General features: G+C 42.0%; 1 protein-coding gene across 2 annotated transcripts in view; it reads right to left on the bottom strand.

The window, feature by feature from the left end:
• Window positions 1-1,064: 1,064 nt before the first annotated feature.
• DIAPH3 (diaphanous related formin 3) overlaps window positions 1,065-19,734 on the bottom strand; it is a 115,370-nt gene continuing 96,700 nt past the window's right edge. For both annotated transcript variants that reach the window (XM_070943960.1, XM_070943961.1), the window contains exon 24: window positions 1,065-1,519. In XM_070943960.1, coding sequence (XP_070800061.1) covers window positions 1,263-1,519 — 257 coding nt within the window. In that variant the 3' untranslated portion in view covers window positions 1,065-1,262. The remainder of the gene's footprint in view (window positions 1,520-19,734) is intronic.

The raw sequence follows: 19,734 nt of genomic DNA on the forward strand, positions 1-19,734 counted from the left end.
GGTGGTGGGATTAACTTTTTTTTACTACCGGTTCTGTGGGCGTGGCTTGGTGGGCGTGGCAGGGGAAGGATACTGTAAAATCTCCATACCCTCTCCATTCTAGGGGAAGGTTACCGCAAAATCCCCATTTCCTCCTGATCAGCTCGAGACTCAGGAGGCAGAGAATAGATGGGGGCGGGGCCAGTCAGAGGTGGTATTTACCGGTTCTCCGGTAATTATGAACTACTCAAAATTTCCGCTACCAGTTCTCCAGAACTGGTCAAAACCTGCTGAATACCACCTCTGGTCAGGATGGGGCAGAGTCAGCCTGGAATACTGCATTCTAATCACCACAAATTATTCCAATAATAATAATAATAATAATAATAATGATAATAATAATTCATAATGTAAAAGTTTGTGGATAAATCCAACAAAACTTTGCACAGAGCAAAAAGTATGTGTGTTTTCCTGAATCCAAAAATGGTAAAATTTAAGCTTTGGCTATGTGAAAATAACCAACAAAATTGCTTTGGTTCTTAGATTTGTGCTGTGAGCTTCAATTTGAATAGCAGCTATAGGTTAAATATAAATTTCAGATTTATTATGGAAATAACAATACATTTTATATATGCATATAATCTATAGTCCATGCAGCCACCCACCAAACACTCCAAAACACTTATAAAACTTTATAAGATATATATTGTATTGCACATTCCAGAGAGCTAGTAACAAAACTGTAAACATATATAGCTTGATTTGCATTTTTTTTAACATTCAACCCATAGTTTATGTGAAAAGGCATGTCAGTTTTTAAAGGTGAGCAATAGAAAAAAGTCCGTTTTCATTGTTTTAATTGCCTCCCAACCAGTTGCAAAATATTAAGCCCATATATTATAGTAATACAATTTTAATTCGGACCCAAAGTATTTATGAATGTGTACTTCAAAATGCAATGACAAATATGCAGCAGCATGCAAAATGTATATATATATATACACACTTTAAAATATGTAAAACATTATTTGTGATAGCAATTAAAAAGATTTTTAAATATATATTTTACCAAGTGGTGTGTCATGTCAGAAAAGCAGTGGAGACTGGGAGTTTTAAATAAGGAATATTTCTCCCTGAAATGTTAGCAATATGCTAATAGCTACTTGCAGGTATTTATGATGTGAAGCATCGTTCTGAACTGCTGCAATCTTATGAATAATGTAACCAAGTATTTTCCTGAACGTCTAAATGAGTCCAAAATTTTATGCAACTGGTTAAAACGTTCAGAGTGCTCGTAATCGCGCGAGCAAAGCTTCCACTTCAGGAATCACTTCTCCTTTAGAACCGCCAAGTTCTACTTCTTCCTTTCTGTTGGATCCTCCACAAGGGACTTTCTTTTTTCCAACAGAGTTTCTCTTTTCGACCGATGATTTAGCTTCATTTTCACGATGAATGTCCTTGTTTGTGAGGTTCCTTACCGAAGTTCCGTTCATATTGTGGTGGGGATGCAACTTCTCTCCTGTTGGTGCTTTTTGGTTTTCTGTATGAGAAGAAAAAAAAAAAAACAATTTTTTTGCTGTACACTACAGTGAGGTGCATAACACAGATTGACCCATTTACAATATTGGTAGAGCCAGGGGTGAAATCCAGCAGGTTCTGGAGAACCGGTAGCGGAAATTTTGAGTTCAGAGAACCGGCAAATACCACCTCTGGCTGGTCCCAGAGTGGGGTGGGAATGGAGATTTTGCAATATCCTTCTCCCAGGAGTGAGGAGGGAATGTAGATTTTGCAGTATCCTTCCCCTGCCACGCCCACCAAGCAATGCCACGCCCACTAAGCCACACCCACAGAACCGGTAGTAAAAAAATTTGGATTTCACAACTGGGTAGAGTTTACCTTTACGGTTTACCACCAACTCCTTTTGGAGGAGAGAAAGGGACGTCCACACCTTCTACTAAGCTCCACTGCCCTTCAAAGCAACCTCAGAGTACAGATCTCTGCTTGATTTTTGAAGCACACTTAGTCCTGATATATTACCTTGGCTGCTCATGTTAATCAGGGGTTACAATGCTTCAGATACTTGCAGGTTTACCTCAGCCGTTCATTGGTCACTTGGTGGATGGATGGATCACCCCTCCAATGAGCCAATGGTTATCAAGCACTCTGAGAGTGTCAATGGCTGATTTTACCAGCATTGCTAAAATAACACGATGGTTGAGATCTTTGCTTAGCCTAGAGGTCACTTGTTTAAATTCTGCAGAAACCCTAGAGAAACCGTTACAATTTTTCTTGTTTTAGATAATTTCCCTCAACTTACTTACTTTCTTTCTTTCTTTCATATTACTTTTCCTTCCTTCCTTCAATGGAGAGAGGTTTTATATGTATGTATATGTTCAAACTAGATTGTGATGTTTCCCTGTGTCATATGTGTGTGGGTATATGCATAATGGTTATCTTTTTTGAGAGCAGACTGCAGTGAAATTTCATTTTAAAGTATGCTGATTAGTGTACATTTAAAGTGACAATAAAATTCTGTTCTATCCTATCCTATCCTTCATTCCAATGCTCTCTATTCTCTTCTGTTCTGTTCTATTCTTCATTCCAATATTCCCTATCCTATCCTATCCTATCCTATCCTATCCTATCCTATCCTATCCTCCTATTCTATTCTAAATTCTATTCCTCATTCCAATATTCCCTATCCTTTCCTTTCCTTTCCTTTCCTTTCCTTTCCTTTCCTTTCCTTTCCTTTCCTTTCCTTTCCTTTCCTATCCTTCTATTCCATTCCATTCCATTCCATTCCAATATTCTCTATCCTATCCTATCCTATCCTATCCTATCCTATCCTATCCTATCCTATCCTATCCTATCCTATCCTACCCTATCCTACCCTACTCTATCTTATCCCATCCTTCATTTCAATACTCTCTATCCTACCCTACCCTATCCCAAAATAAGTTTAATTTAATTTAATTGATCGCATTTCTATGCCGCCCAACTCCAAGGGACTCTGGGCGGCTTACAGCAAAAACAAAACAAAACAAAACAAAACAAAACAAAACAAAGCAAAACAAAACAAAACAAAACAAAACAAAACAAAACAAAAAAACATAGGAAAATTATTAAAAACATTATAAAAACATTTTAAAAAACATTAAAAGCCCATGCGCACCATTCATGGCCGGATCTCACAAGATCGCAACAGCGAGATCAACGGCCCCAAGCCTGCCGGAAAAGCCAGGTTTTCACCGCTTTCCGGAAGGCCAATAGGATGGGGGTAGTCTGGACCTCAGGAGGTAACTGGTTCCAGAGAGCCCGGGCAGCCACAGAGAAGGTCCTCCCCTGCGGGCCCGCCAGCCGGCATTGTTTAGCTGACGGGACCCGGAGGAGACCAACTCTGTGGGATCTTACCGGTCGCTGGGAGCTATGTGGTAGAAGGCGGTCTCGAAGATAGCCTGGCCCTGAGCCATGTAGGGCTTTAAAGGTAATAACCAACACCTTGAATTGTGACCGGAGACCAATAGGGAGCCAGTACAGCTCGCGGAGAATTGTAATGTGGGTGTATCTAGGGGCACCCACAACAGCTCGCGCAACTGCATTCTGGACCAACTATAGTCTAACCGTGAGGTGACAAGGGCATGAGTGACTGTGAGGAGAGCCTCCTGAAGTTTACAGTCATGACAATGAGTCAATTAACAGGACTTCCCAGCCTAAAGACAAAATAACTTGAAAACTCAAATAAAGTTATTTTGCAACTGAAGCTATACCAAATAGGGATATATATATTTCTTATAAACATCTTCTTCTTTTAATGACCCCATAATCCCTTGTGGGGTGGAGTCTGGGAAACTAAATAGAGATCAGTGTTTACAGGCCGGATACCCTTCCGGTCGACAATGCAGAGTTATATTCAGCAGATACATTCTCATGGTGCCCAGAGAGAGAAATATCTGCCTCCACCCAGGATCGAATTCACAACCTCCTGATTGTGAAGCGAGAGCTCCACCTCTAGGCCACTGCACCACTCCTTTTTTCTTATAAACATGTGTCCATAAATAAGTGTGATCATTTCAATAAAAGGCAAAAGCCCCCTTTTCATATATAATTCAGTCTCCTGCCAGTTAAAAAAAATGATACAGGTAATCCTTGACTTACAACAGTTCGTTTAGTGACCGTCTGAAGTTACAATGGCCCTGAAAATAAGTGACTCACAACGGTTTTTTTCACACTTACCACCGCTGCAACATCCCTACAGTCACATGACCCAAATTCGGACGCTTAGCAACTGACTCGTATTTGTGACGGTTGCAGTGTGATCCACGTGATCATGTGGCAAGCAAAGTCAATGAGGAAGCCGGATTCATTTAACAATGTGATACTATCTTAACAACTGCAGTGTTTACCCTTAACCAACATGGTGAGTGAGGCCGTAAAAATGGAACAAAATTCACTGAACGACTGTCTTGTTTAGGAAGAAAAAAAATTGGATGTAAGTAGAGGATCTATGAAAGAATCTGACAGTTTATGGCAGGCCCGGGGGCCGGATTTGGCCCACGGGGCTGACCTGGAAACAAAGGACTGGCCCGCGGTGCCTCTACTAGCGAAAATGGAGCTCCATGTGCTGAGACATAAGAATATAGTTCTGACAGGAATCAAAGGGAAGTACGGATTTTTATATCCCTCGATTCATGAAAATGAGTACAATACGTAGGTTCTGCCTATGTTGAGATAAATGCAATTCATTCAAAGAATTTATAAAAATGTCTGAGATATCGCACTGAAGGAGCTTAAAGGTTTTTCCAGAAGTATTCTAGAGGAGAGGTGTTAAACTGAAGGCCCACAGGCCGGATCCAGCCCACGGAGTGCTTAGATCTGGCACACGGGGCTGCCCTGGAAACAGGGAAGGACCAGCCTGTGGTGCCTCTGCCAGCGAAAATGGAGCTTGGGAGGGTCACCCGTGGCCCTCACAAGCTCTGTTTTCACTGGCAGAGAGTTTCAGGAGGCCGTTGCAGCTGAAAACAGAGCTTGTGAGGGCCGCTGGCAACCCTCCCGAGCTCCGTGTCCACTGGCAGACTGTTTCAGGAGGCCGTTGCAGCTGAAACAGAGTTTGTGAGGGCCGCTGGCGACCCTCCCGAGCTCTGTGTCCACTGGCAAAGTGTTTCAGGAAGCCGTTGCAGCTGACACAGAGTTTGTGAGGGCCGCTGGCAACCCTCCCGAGCTCCGTGTCCACTGGCAGAGTGTTTCAGGAGGCTGTTGCAGCTGAAACAGAGTTTGTGAGGGCCGCTGGCGACCCTCCCGAGCTCTGTGTCCACTGGCAGAGTGTTTCAGGAGGCCGTTGCAGCCAAAAACGGAGCTCGGGAGCCCGTTTTCGCTAGCAGAGTGCTCAGGACACCACCGGCGCCCCTGACACAAGTGACGTTGAGCTGGCCACGCCCACGCCCACCCTGGCCCTGCCCACCCCGGTCCCCCAAGGCAGTCCTCAATGAAATTGAGTTTGACACCCCTGGCTTATGGGATCAGACTGAAGCCCAGTTTAGTTCGGCCCTGTCTTCCAAAATTCCTGTGCTGGAAAGTCCTAGAAATGTCATTGCCTAACCCTTTGTTTGTTCCCAGAATGCGCTTGATGGAGTGTAAAAAAAAAAAAAAAAAGAATTACAGATTTTTTTTTTTAAACTTAAAGCGGGAGACCTTAAACAATAACTCAGTCAAACTTCAAATGCACTCCGTTGTGATCTCCCTTTTTAACGAACCTCTTGAGATCGCAAACTTTTTTTTTGTTTTTTACAAAAAGGAATATTCAATATTCATGTAACCTTGAACGAGGCTTGAAAATGGCTTCAACAAACTTGACATGACATTTAAAAGGGGTTTTTTGCCCCCCTTCCCTTTCCTTCTTTTCTTTTTTGGGTTATGCGCTGAAAGATGTTCCATCATCCCAATTGTAATGACTTTGGAGCCCAGGCAGTCACTCATGACAGTGTGTTTTATGTGACTGGTGAAAATCCCTACCGAAAACAGCTTGTACATTAAAAGGCTGCTGTGGAAGATATTTACTGCACTGTCAGTCCCTGACCAGGGGCTCACAATGATGGATGAGTTTTTTTACGCCCGTTTCTTGGGCAATCTCGACAAATTCTAGGAAGCACGATCACCTTTTGGCTGTGAGGAAAGGGAGGGGGAGAAAAAAGGATCCTTGAGGTTCCTTTATCAAAGGGGCAGTTGATGCTTAAAAATCTAATAACGCAGGGAACAATTTTCATTTAGTTGCATTTACCGTTAGATAAAATAGCTTCAACGTGTTGCCAGGGTGAAACACTCCCCCCCCCCAACGAAATGGTTAGAAGATGCGGCTTGGGGGGGGAAGGTCTATAAATACGTAAATCTGTTCTGCGAGGGAGGGTACGGTGCGCGCGTGGTTCCTTCGAGAGAGAAAAGCATAATTCTGTTAGCCTCAAAAAGAAGAATAGTTATATGAGAGGCAAACGGCAATTCAAGATCAAGGCTCTGGATGTTTTCTTGGGGGAAGGAAACTATTTTCCTGCCATGTAAATTCACCATATGCACAGAGATTTTAACAGGAGATATTTTAAACCTGATATGTACCCTGTTTCCCCAGAAATAAGACCTATCCCAAAAATAAACCCTAGCATGTTTTTATTAGGCATGCGCCCAGTGGTGGGATTCAAATAATTTAACAACCGGTTCTCTGCCCTAATGACCAACTGGGTAGGTGTGACTTGGTGGTCATGTGACTGTGTGGGAGTGGCCAACTCAATGTCACTCAGGTCGATGGGCGCTTCGCCTTAGCGGTTACAATGTAATAAGGGTTAACCAGAGAGGCAGTTTCTGTAAGCAGGGCAATAAAGATTAGGCTAGAAACAACACCAGAATGTTTCCTTCCTGTCTTCCTTACAGGATTAGCCCTGTAAAGTGGAAAAAAAACCAAAATAACATTTCTTCCAACAACCAGTTCTCCAAACTGCCTAGAAAATTAACAACTGGTTCTCCCAAATAGGTGCGAACTGACTGAATCCCACCACTGCATGCACCTAATAAAAGCCCTACCCTCCAAAATAAGCCCTACTTAAGAGCCTGCACAGCCGGCTGACTGCCAATTCTGTCTGCAGCCGGACGGTGCTGCAGCCTCAAGGTGAGGTGGAGGGGTGGCGGAGCTGCCCCACACTGGCTTACCTCAGGGCCCCTGCAGCCAAGCCGTCCATGCCCCGACACCTGCCTTGCGATGGCAGCAACAGCAGCCATGTGCAGCAGGAGCACATGTGGTCATCGGCCCACTTCTGCTTGCTTGTGGCTGCGATGGAGGAGGCCGAGTGGTGCGTAGGTGCCGTGGCCACAAGGCGAGGCAGGTGTCTGGGTGTGGATGGCCTGGCTGTGGGGTCCCTGAGGTAAGCTCCACCTCCCTGCCTCATGGCGGCAGCACTGGCAAACCACACAACCTCTTGACCCGCCACGAGCAAGCCAAAGAAGTGGGCCTCCCATACATGGGAAAAAAATAAGACTCCCCCCAAAATTTCTGCTGGTTCGAATCTCTCCAAGGCTCAAGGTTGACTCAGCCTTCCATCCTTTCTAAGGTAGGTGAAATGAGGACCCAGTTTGTGGGGGCAATAAGCTGACTTTGTATAAAATATACAAAAGAATGAAGGCTATTGCTTAACGCATTGTAAGCCGCCCTGAGTCTCCGGAGAAGGGCGGCATATAAATCAAATTAAAAAAAAAAAAAAAAAAAAAGCCCAAGTGCTTATTTGGGGGGTCCAAAAGAAAATAAGATCCGGTCTTATTTTTGGGGAAACATGGGTAGAAGGGTAAAAAACTTATGTAGTGTTGTAATTTTTTTTGCTTAAAATTTAGGGGGTAGTTTACTCTTTGTGCATTTTTTTTGTGTTTATTAAAAGAATATACAAATTTGGGTTTGAGGGTAGCCCTTGCTTAAGAACCATTGGGACCGCAATCTTGGACATTGAGCAAAGCGGTTGTTAAATGAAACATCGCACGACTGCTTTGATCAACGTCTGTAATCTCAACACACCTGGTTGCGGTCCCTAAACAGTCTTGTGGAGTAGACAAAAGGGTGGGTGCCCCAGGTGAGTAGACTTGTAGAAAGCTTTTTACAAATCTAAAATACATATCAGACATTGTGTGCATTTGATGTGAGCGTTGAACTTTGCGCTGATGGCAGAGCAAATTCAAATTCTAGCTAGACTAAATTTAATTTTCCTAGAATGCGGTTAAACATAATTGTAGGTTGTGGATATCTATTATATAGGGTAGCAATTTAGGCATCTGCAGTACTAGTTTTACTCTAAAATGAATTATTGCGAAAGTTGCCTCTTGAGGAGTACATGAATTACAAGCTATATCAGTTTATCAATCCATACATTTCTGATGACCAGTATCTTCTTAAAAGACAAATGTAACAAACACTCAGTTCAGTTCTTAAACTTTCAAAGCAGCCTTGCAAATTCCATCCATTGGCTGAATTGTAAGAGAATTGTTGTTTTGAGATCTTTAAAAATCAGAAGTGATAACATGTCTCCCTCTTCTATCTATCTATCTATCTATCTATCTATCTATCTATCTATCTATCTATCTATCTATCATCTATCTATCTATCTGTCTGTCTATCTATCTATCTATCTATCTATCTATCTATCTATCTATCTATCTAGCTAGCTAGCTAGCTATCTATCATCTATCTGTCTGTCATCTACCTATCTATCATCTATGTATCACCTATCTGTCTATCACCTATCTGTCTATCATCTATCTATCTATCATCTCTGTCTGTCATCTATTTATCCATCTACCCATCTACCCGTCCGTCTATCTATCTATCTATCTATCTATCTATCTATCTATCTATCTATCTATCTATCTATCTATCTATCTATCTGTCTATCTATCATCTATCTGTTTATCATCTATTTATCATTTATCTATCTATCTATCTATCTATCTATCTATCTATCTATCTATCTATCTATCATCTATTTATCTGTCTATCTATCTATCATCTATCTGTTTATCATCTATTTATCATCTATCTATCTATCTATCTATCTATCTATCTATCTATCTATCTATCTATCATCTATCTATCTATCTATCTATCTATCATCTATCCTTACATACTGAAGTGATATGAACATTTTTTCCTATAATTCCTATAGATCAGGGGTATCAAACCCTAACGTGGATCTGGCCCATAGGGTGCTTAAATCTGGCCCGCAGGGCCGGCCTGTAAATAGCAAAGGACTGGCCCACGGTGCTTCTGGCAGCCAAAATGGAGGGGGCACATGCCCCCACACCCCATTTTGTTCAGCAGAGGGCTGGAGGAGGCTGTCCAGGCCAAAAATGGGGCAGCGGACCACACATGCCCCCCCCGCCCCGTGCCCTGTTTTGGCCGGCAGGATGCTGTAGGAGGCGTCAGTTCCATCTCCCCCACCCTCCCGGCTGGCCGGCCCATGGAAGAGAACTACAATTTATTTATTTATTTATTTATTCATTCATTCATTCATTCATTCATTCATTCATTCATTCATTCATTCATTCATTCATTCATTCAATTTCTATACCGCCCTTCTCCCGAAGGACTCAATGCTCATCTAGCCCTAGAATAAATCTATTGTGATCCACCCCTGCTATAGATAATACAATAATCAGAGGAAAAAAATATTTCTAGTTACTTAGCTTCTCCACATATATCTAGAACTAAAAATGAAAACTAAAAAGGACTGGCTTGAAATGAGAATTCCATTCTTAATAGCAAATGATAAAGTCTGATTTTAAAATTTGACAAACATCTTTGAGAACTTTCAGTTTAGCACTTCTGTGTAAACATAAATAGGTTTTTTAAACATATTTTTTTTTCTAGCCCAAACTAGTGGTGAAATCCAATATTTTTTACTACCGGTTCTGTGGGCGTGGTTTGGGGGCGTGGTGGACATGGCTTGGTGGGCGTGGCAGGGGAAGAATACTGCAAAATCCCCATTCCCTCCCCACTCCTGGGGGAAGGATATTGCAGAATCTCCATTCCCACCCCACTCTGAGGCCAACCAGAGGTGGTATTTGCCAGTTCTCCGAACTACTCAACATTTCCGCTACCGATTCTCCAGAACCTGTCAGAACCTGCTGGATTTCATCCTGGCCCAAACTTTGCTGTTTGATTGGTAGAAATTGTGTTTGAAAACGTTTTCTATATAGTTCAGAATTGATTCGCCTTATTTTTTTTTTCTGATTTGGATATAATTAATCATGTCAAGATGAGAGCGTTAAATGTTCTGAGGAAGACACAGGACATTTTTCTTGCGGTATATGTACCAGGAAGGAGATAAATGTTATAGTTTCCTATTTCCTTTAGCGAAATAGCTATTTGTCGAGTCATATATTATATTTCGTTTGCTTGCTTGCTTTTTCCGCAAAAATATTCACCATTTGGTTAGGAAAAGCGAAGGAGTTTTCCAAAAGCAGAGATGCCCTTGTCCTTGCTCATAAATGGAAGTATCTGATGTCCTTCTATAATAGAAAAGGTAACAAATGATTGTTCCTAAAAAAAATGATTTGTAAATAATGTCAAATTCACAGCATGCCCATTAGGATCCAAGTTTAAGCTTCTCTATAGAGTCACTTAAATGAGATGTGCAGTGGAGAAATTAAATAATTAAGTACAATAGAACATAGCAATAGCACTTAGATTTATATACCGCTTCATGGTGCTTTACAGCTCTCTCAAAGCGGTTTACAGAATCAGCTTCTTACCCCCCAACAATCTGGGTCCTCATTTTACCCACCTCGGAAGGATGGAAGGCTGAAGTCAACCTTGAGCCTGTCAGGATCGAACTGTTGGCAGAATTAGCCTGCAATACTGCATTCTAACCACTGCACCACCACGGCTCTTGTGGTGAGTTTAATGCCGGTTAAGTACAGTTTAGGAGGCTACTCAATTTTCTTTTTGCTTTTTTAGAATGTGTTGTAAAAAGCTGAGCCCGCAGAAATGAGACGGGGGTCTCCAATATGGTTAGATCTGGCCTGCGGGGCTGGCCTGGAAACAGCGAAGGACTGGGCCCTGGTGTTGCCTCAGTCCCAGCCCAGGCCAGCCAGGCATTGATCTATAACTTGGTGGCGGCCATCTGGGCTGGAACACAATCAGCCTTAGATCCGTGGGACCGTCCTGAAGCCAGCAAAGAGTCACCCCCACCCTGTCCCCTGGGCATGCACTGGAAACAATGGATCCCCCAGTCCCGCCTGGGCCCCCACAAGTGCCCCCTGAAGTGAGCGACATCAAGCTGGCAACACCCACACTGCCTATGCACACCCAGTCAGCTGTGACCACCTGGCCATGCCCCCCCGGGCCCCCAGGGTCAACCTCAACCCTGATGCGGCCCTCAATGAAATCGAATTTGACGCCCCTGCCTTGGAAGGCTGAGTCAACCTCAGGCCCTGTCAGGATCGAACTCCACGCTGGAGGCAGAGTTTGCCTGCAATACTGCCTTCTAACCACCGGGCCACCAGGGAATCTTAATGCAATAAAACTAACTTGGTGGCTAACAGGGCCTGGTGGCTCAGCAGACTGATAGCATTGTGATTAACACCAGCTGTCTGCAATTACTGTAAGTTCGAATCTCACCAGGCTCAAGGTTGACTCAGCCTTCCATCCTTTCTAAGGTAGGTAAATTGAGGAGCCAGTTTGTGGGGGCAATAAGCTGACTTTGTATAAATATACAAAAATATGAAGGCTATTGCTTAACGCATTGTAAGCCGCTCTGAGTCTCTGGAGAAGGGCGGCATATAAATCAGATTTAAAAAAAAAAAAAACCTTCTCTATAAATGTTGTAAGCTGGTCTCCTTTCATTAGGCAGGTCTGTTCAGGGAGCCAGGATACACTGCTCCTTTAGGAGAGGTAAAACTTTTTAAAGGAAGATGTGTTTTCGGAGTGGGCCAATGCCCTCTCAAGACTAGAGAGCCTGGAATCAATTCTGTTTGAATGGATAACCATACATTCATTGATTGGCCACGTTATTGACTCAACTGTCAGTTCCTCTCCGTATCCCAACCACTTAGTACTACCATTTGCAGCTCTGTTCCAAGTTTCTCAATACATTTTTAATGACAAACTATACAATCCCAGTTATCCTATAGTATTGCAGCCCTCCAGTGTTCACAAATACTGGGAAAGAATTCATATGCTTGTCATATCCTAGGAAAAGTCTATCCGACATTTTCTTCCTCTTTAAGTAGAAAGGAAGAGAAACAAAGAAAGTAATCAGAGTAGAGAAAGATAGTGTAAGCCAGTCACACACACACAAAAATAGGATTTTCAGCAGCCAGTTCCACATAAGAAAACTGTGTTTCCTGAAGTTTCATCTTTTATCACCTGGTCATTCTGAAGAAAAATATGGAAGCTAGCCAAATATGTTATAAAAAGAACAAACAAACAAACTTTAAATAGCTTTCAGGGCATACACGTACAGATATATGTGGGCTTGAACAGAATGAAATTTAGTGCAGTTGTAAATAAGATTGTAATGTTAACAGTTGCGTGAACACTTAATATTGCAGCTGTAAGCCTGATGTCGTCAGCGCAAGCAACCTTGAAATGTTAGCACAAACCCTTTCCCCTAACACAACATTCTTTCTGCATTGTTCACCCATCACCCTTCACCTAAGCTAAGCAAATATGACAGAGGAGGTCACATTGTCAAACCATTTCAAGGAAGAAGCTTTGCAAACTGTTGACAGAGAGAAGGCAAGGAAATCAAGGTGGTAGAAACAGAGAACACGGAAAGGTGAGAGTGGAAAACAAGATATAAATGGGCTTCCGAAATAAGAAACGGATGACAAAACTGGAGGACATCTAGGAGGGACGAAGCAACAAACTAAACAAAGGCAGTAACGAAAATGTAAGAGCAAAAGTCGCACTGAACACTGCATCCAGTTTTGGTCATCGCACTATAAAAAAGTTGTTGAGACTCTAGAAAGAGTGCAGAGAAGAGCAACCAAGATATTTAGGGGACTGGAGACTAAAACATACGATGAACGGTTGCAGGAACTGGGCATGGCTAGTCTACTGAAGAGAAGGACCAGGGGAGACATGACAACAGTCTTCCAATATTTGAGGGGCTGCCACAGAGAGGAAGGGATCAAGCTATTTTCCAAGGCACCCAAAGGCCAGACAAGGAATAATGGATGGAAACTGACCAAGGAGAGATTCAACCTGGAAATAAGGAGAAATGTTCTGACACTGAGAGCAATCCACCGATGGAACAGAAGTTGCCTTCGGAAGCTGTGGGAGCTTCATCACTGGAAGCTTTCAAGAAGAGACTGGACTGCGGTGTGGGGTCTGCTTGGGCGGGGAGTTGGACTGGATGACCTACAAGGTCCCTTCCAAACTCTCTTAATCTGTAAATCTGCTCTTGACAATGTGAAGATACATTTGCTCAATCATAGTCTCCAGTTAGCAGAAATGCAGACCCTGGAATTACGGAATGCAAAATGTATTCAGTTTGAGCAATTGAAACTGCATTTCCGTAACTATCATGAAAAGTGATACCTAATGTAGACATCCTTTTGTCCTCCAGCAAATCACAGCTTCTGCTTTCTAATTATTAACATTACTACATTCTGAAAATTTTCAAGCCTTGCTGAAAATTAGCCGTGAATCATAGATCCCTCCGCTTAATATTCCACGGGAATAAACTAGACAACGGATTGGGATTATTTTGTATAAGAACACGGATAGTTCTCAAGTTATAATCGTTTATTTAGTGATCATTGGAAGTTACAACGGCACTGAAAAGCTTTTGACTGCTGCAGCATTCTCATGAACGTTGTGATCAAAATTCGGATGCTTGGCAACTGACTCGTATTTATGACGGTGGCAGTGTCCCGGGGGTCATACGTTCACCTTTTGTGACCTTCTGATAAGTGAAGTCAAGGTAGGGAGGCCAGATTCCCTTAACAACCATGTTGCTAACTTAACAACTGCAGTGATTTGCTTAATCCCAGTGGCAAGAAAATTCGTAAAATAATGAGGCAAAACTCACTTAACAAATGTCTCCCTTCGCGACATAAATTTGTGGTCATAAGTCAAGGGCTCCCTATACATTTATAATATACTCAAACCAACTCTTTGGATTGGAAGTTTTAAAACCTCTGTCACTTTTGGCTTAAAGTTTCAGTGCGTGCCAACCATTTTGAACAGCGTAACCTTAACATTCATTACAAATTGGCCCTGTACACAATATCACAATAAAAAGGCATTCTGCAGCATTACCTTCATTAGGCACAAACTTCTGCTACCCTAATTAAATTGCTCTTGGCTTGGACGAAGTAGTTATTTAACAGCATCACCAAGGCAAAGTATCCGTCTTGCCACAGAAGGAAGACGAGACACAGGTGTTTCAAGGAAAGACTGAATTAATAGGGTCATAATGAACTATTTGTCAGTTACGGCCATTTCTAACCAACCCAAAACTTGGAAAAGACATTTTTAGACCTGTTCGCATTGTTTGTGTCTCAGTGGCTAAGACGCTGAGCTTGTCGATCGAAAGGTCGGCAGTTCAGCGGTTCGAATCCCTAGTGCGGCGTAACGGGGTGAGGTCCCGTTACTTGTCCCAGCTTTTGCCAACATAGCCGTTCGAAAGCAAGTAAAAAATGCAAGTAGAAAAATAGGGACCACCTTTGGTGGGAAGGTAACAGTGTTCCGTGTGCCTTTGGCGTTTAGTCATGTCGGCCACATGACCACGGAGACGTCTTCGGACAGCACTGGATTTTCGGTTTAGAAACAGAGGTGAGCACCGCCCACTAGAGTCAGGAACGACCAGCACATATGTGTGAGGGGAACCTTTACCTTTACCTTTATATCAGATGAACCTATTGGTTTAGTCTTTGGCCCCAAACTGTATATAGCAGAAGTGTCAAACACATTTCATTGAGGGCCACATAAGGGTTGTGTTTGACCTCGGGGGGTGGGTGGGTGGCCAGAGTGGACATGGACAGCTCGATGTTACTCATCTCAGGGGCACCTGTGGTGGTCCGGGTGAGGTTGGAGGGATCCATTGTCTCCAGCAGAGGAAGGTGAGACCAGGGAGAGGACCAAACTCTAGTCTACCAGAGGAGCCTCGCCGTCCCTCTCAGACCATGTGGAGGATTCCTGGACATCGGCGCTGTCCAGAACCCTAAGCAGCAGAGGGCAAGCGTCCAGCGCCGTCTTTCCGAGCTCTGTTTTCACTGGAAGAGATACTGTGGGCCCATCCTTTGCTCTTCCCAGGCCGGCCCCACAGGCCAGATCTGGCCTGCCCACTCATGGGAGTTTGATACCCATAATATATAGCTAATGCAGTAAAGCTGACCATAATATTTTCTCCAATTAACTCTCAATTCAGATGGTTAATACTGAAATGCAAGTACAGGGGGTTTGATATAATGAGGAATCTCAAACTGTCGTGCTTGCTTTTTTACTTGTTGGGTAACATTTTAGTAAAGCACAAGGTTGTTCTTCCCTTAAAAATAACAAGAATTCGACAACATGGAAGTACCCCTTCTCTGAAAGAAAATTGCTGCTTAAACTTGGGCGAGCAATTAAAACGACATCCATTAGCACACTTCACTTTCAATTTTTTTTTAATTTAAAAAAAAATCATTTCTAAATGTGCTACACAATAACGAGAGGTAACTTTTTTTTTTTTAAAAAAAGCCACACATTTAAAAAGCAAACTGTATTTTAAATGACATGCGAGACCTTGAATGTTAAATAAAGGTGATCTTCCATTTGCGATTAAAACACACTTCTGTTTTTAATAGCCTTTAAGTTAATTGGCTTTTTCCTGTGTAGATTTTTTTTTTTTTAAATGCCCCTTTTTAGCAACTTTAATTGCTTTTAAGGTACCCCTCAGGAAATAATGTCAGAAAAAATGTATGAAGGCTGGTTTGTTTAGAGACCTTAAAAAAAGAAAAAGAGGAAGAAAACACATTTATATTTATACAACTATTTGGCTGATTGCATTCCAAATACAAGATGGCTATTACTTGAATAATATTAGGGGAGAAAATTGAGCGTAATTTTAAAAGAAGCCAGTTGGCGTTTGCTTTGAAAAGATAAAAGAACTGTGAGTCGGGAGGACAGTGGCATGTTCCGTTCTGTCAGAGCTCTGTTGGGCTTTTAGAGGAAAACAAACTTACGTGAAAGCTACTATTACGATAGAGAAGGTGACTATCAGTGGCGTTAACTGGATTTCCCCGTGGCGCGTTCATTCATATTTATAATATATTTGTAATACCTCTTGCACAGCTGATGCAATCACTTCAGGCCCCGCCATTATTCCAAACCAATCTATAACAGCAAAAAAGAGCGGAGTTGACAGGAGTTAATGCCGGGTTTATGTCGCTTACAATTGCTTTCTGATCTACTAAACGGCTATGAAAATGGATGCACAGTTTGAAGTGCTTTTAATACGTTTCCCATATAGACCAAAGGCGTTCCGTTAATCTCCCTCTACGGTAAATTGAATTTGACCGAGTTCTTTTGTTTTCTGGGTTTTAATGTAAACAGCTCGGCTGGCTTGCGCGTATGTTAAAATTAAAAGTGCAACGTGCTAATTGGAACGGAGGCTGGGAGACTAATCACAGGAGGTAGGATACTTAAAAAACAAGAACCCCCTCAGACCTTTAGATCGGCAATCCGTGCACAATAGAAACAGGCAATTTACTGATGCTCATCCCGAATCAAAACTTATCGTAACGAAAAGAGGAGTGAAAAAAAAAAACCCCTAACTAAAAATGCACCATGCTACATTTGGAGTCCCAGGGAAAACCATCCCTTGTGCGTTAACTTGCGCAACCTAGAACTAAGGAGAAATTTCCTAACAGTGAGAACAATTAATTAGTGGAACGACTTGCCACCAGAAATTGTGAATGCTCCAACACTGGACATTTTTAAGAAGAGATGGGACAACCATTTGTCTGAAATGGTACAGGGTTAGACTAGAAGACCTCCAAGGTCCTTTCCAACTATTCTATTCTATTCTATTCTATTCTATTCTATTCTATTCTATTCTATTCTATTCTATTCTATTCTATTCTATTCTATTCTACAGTACTGTATTGTATTGTATAGTATTCTATTCTACAATATTGTATTATATTGTATTCTATTCTCATCTATTCTATTCTATTGGATTTAGTGAAGAGTTTGACTACAATTTAATGAACAGAATAGCACCGAAGTTCCTTAGTAAATCCTAGGGAACATGAACTTCATATCTGAATGATACCTTCCTAAAAAATTGCCTTAAAATGGATGTGATTATCAATATCAACATGCTCAAGGAATCCTTATTCGGATCATTCGGTTAACTTCCCGTATCTAAATGAAACTGTTACAGCTACCATTTAATGCTATTCCAAAATGGAGTTTTCAAGACTACAAGTAAGTCCTTGACTTACAATAGGTTGTTTAATGACTGTTCATTAACAAGGGCACTGGAAAAAAGGGACTTATAATATCCAAAAGGTGCTTTTTCCAAAGGCAACTGGACTTCCTTTGTTTTTCCTTCACCTTTTTGGGTGAGAAGAGAAATGTCTTCAAGGAGAAAGAAAGAAGAATCCAGTTGTCTTTTGAAAAAGCATCTTTAGGGCAACCATGACCTGGATGACTGAGAGTCTCCCTAGACATTTAGCTATGCATTTTGGGAAGAACACCCTTTGAAAGAACTGAAGAAGCTACTTGGATGAGAAGTGAAATGTCTTCAAACAAAGACAGAAGTCCGGCTGCCTTTTGAAAAAGCACCTTTGGGACAAAAAGGACATGGATGATGGGAGAATCTCCACAGATACATGACTTATAATAGCTTTTTCACACTTACAACCATTTCAGCATCCCCGTGGTCACGTGATCAAAATTCAGATACATTCATATTTTCATATTTATGACGGTTCATATTTATGACGGTTGCCAACTCTTCGGGGTCACGTGATCAACTTTTGAGACCTTCTGACTAGCAAAATCAGTGGGGGAAGCCATTTTCACTTAACAATCGTGTTCCTAACTCAACAGCTGTAATGATTCACTTAACAACGGTGGCAAGAAAGGTCGTAAAAGGGGACAAAACCCACTTAACAAATGTTTCACTTCGCAAAGTCAAATTTCTGTTGTCAGTCAAGTTTAGCCTTGCCTGGTCTTCGCACAAAATTGGAAAAGAGACCCCCCCCCCGAAGAAGAGATAATAAATAAGATACTGACTTGTACAGAAAAGGACAGGCTGACTCTAGAACTCAAAGACAAGGATAAAACCGAATATCATGAAATCTGGAATAAAATGTATCAATGGTCAGAGAGGAGGAAGAACATCGGGATAAAGAAATATTGATAAATCGAGAGTTGGAAAATTATTATGTTAGTATTTATTTATTTATTTGTTTATTTATTTGTTGCATTTCTATGCTGCCCAACTCCCTGGGGACTCTGGGCGGCTTACAACAAAAAATAATGCGAACAATATACCATAAAAGTTGTTTTAAAGAAACATTAAAAACCCATACACTCCATTCATGGCTGGGTCTCTCAAGATTGCAGCAGCGAGATCAACGGCCCCAGGCCTGCTGGAAAAGCTAGGTCTTCACCGCTTTCCGGAAGGCCAATAGGGTGGGGGCAGTCCGGACCTCAGGAGGTAATTGGTTCCAGAGAGCCGGGGCAGCCACAGAGAAGGCCCTCCCCCGTGAGCCCGCCAACTGACATTGTTTAGCTGATGGGACTCGGAGGAGACCAACTCTGTGGGATCTTACCAGTCGTTGGGAGCTATGCGGTATTATGTGATAGGTATTTGTGATAGGTAGGAATTGTATTGGTATTGAAAGTAATTTTCACAGGCAAAGAGATTTATCTGAATTTTGATAGACTGTACATATTTATATATCGAATATGAATTGTATTTGTTGTGAGGTAAAACTTGAGGGAAATGTTTGAACCAGAAAAGTCGCACTATGTCCAATGATTTTAACTGTATATTTAATAAAAAACTTAAAAAAAATGTTTAACCTTGCCTTCAAGTGAAAGATTTCACATTTTATGGCTGCAATTTTCATCTCCTCCTTAAAATAATAATAATAATAAAAAAACCCTCAGGTCTACCTAAACCCAGCATTTCAACATCTTTTGGTTTACACTTCCATCAAACCACAGCTGTGCCTGGTGCTGGGGATTAAAACGAAGGCTAGAGGCAATGTGTGTGAGGGGAGGGGGGCTATATAATACCTTCCCCAGCTAGATGTCTAGGAGCGTGTTAGACTACGATTCCCATCAGCAGCAGCAGCAGCCAGCCCTGCGATGATGGGAATTGTGGAACAATATGCCCAAAGGGTACCACATTGCAGAAAGCTGATTTAGGAAGCATAAAAATTAGTCAAGAGATCTCGGCTTGGAGATACTCCAGCTCCCTTTGGGCATTTTCTAGCGGATGTAACTGCGATAATTCTGCTTCTGAGCCAGGAATTGGGTACTTTTGTTTATTTTTATTAGGGCGTGGGGGGAAAATGACTGCTCTGCCACTTGGTTAGGAGAATCAGGGAAAGGGTAGAGGTGGAAACTTTTTTTTAAGAGTTCAGGCCATCTCAGTTGGCTAGAACAAAAGTAGCTCCTGGATGGCATTTTATTTATTTATTTTTATTTACCGTATTTTTCAGAGGATAAGACGTACCTTCCCCCCCCCCCCAAAAAAGAGGGTGAAAATCTGGGTGCGTCTTATA

The sequence above is a fragment of the Pituophis catenifer genome, unplaced genomic scaffold (genome assembly GCF_029215685.1).
Source record: "Pituophis catenifer annectens isolate HBS135680 unplaced genomic scaffold, rPitCat1.0.hap2 SCAF_4, whole genome shotgun sequence".
Classification (NCBI taxonomy): domain Eukaryota; kingdom Metazoa; phylum Chordata; class Lepidosauria; order Squamata; family Colubridae; genus Pituophis; species Pituophis catenifer.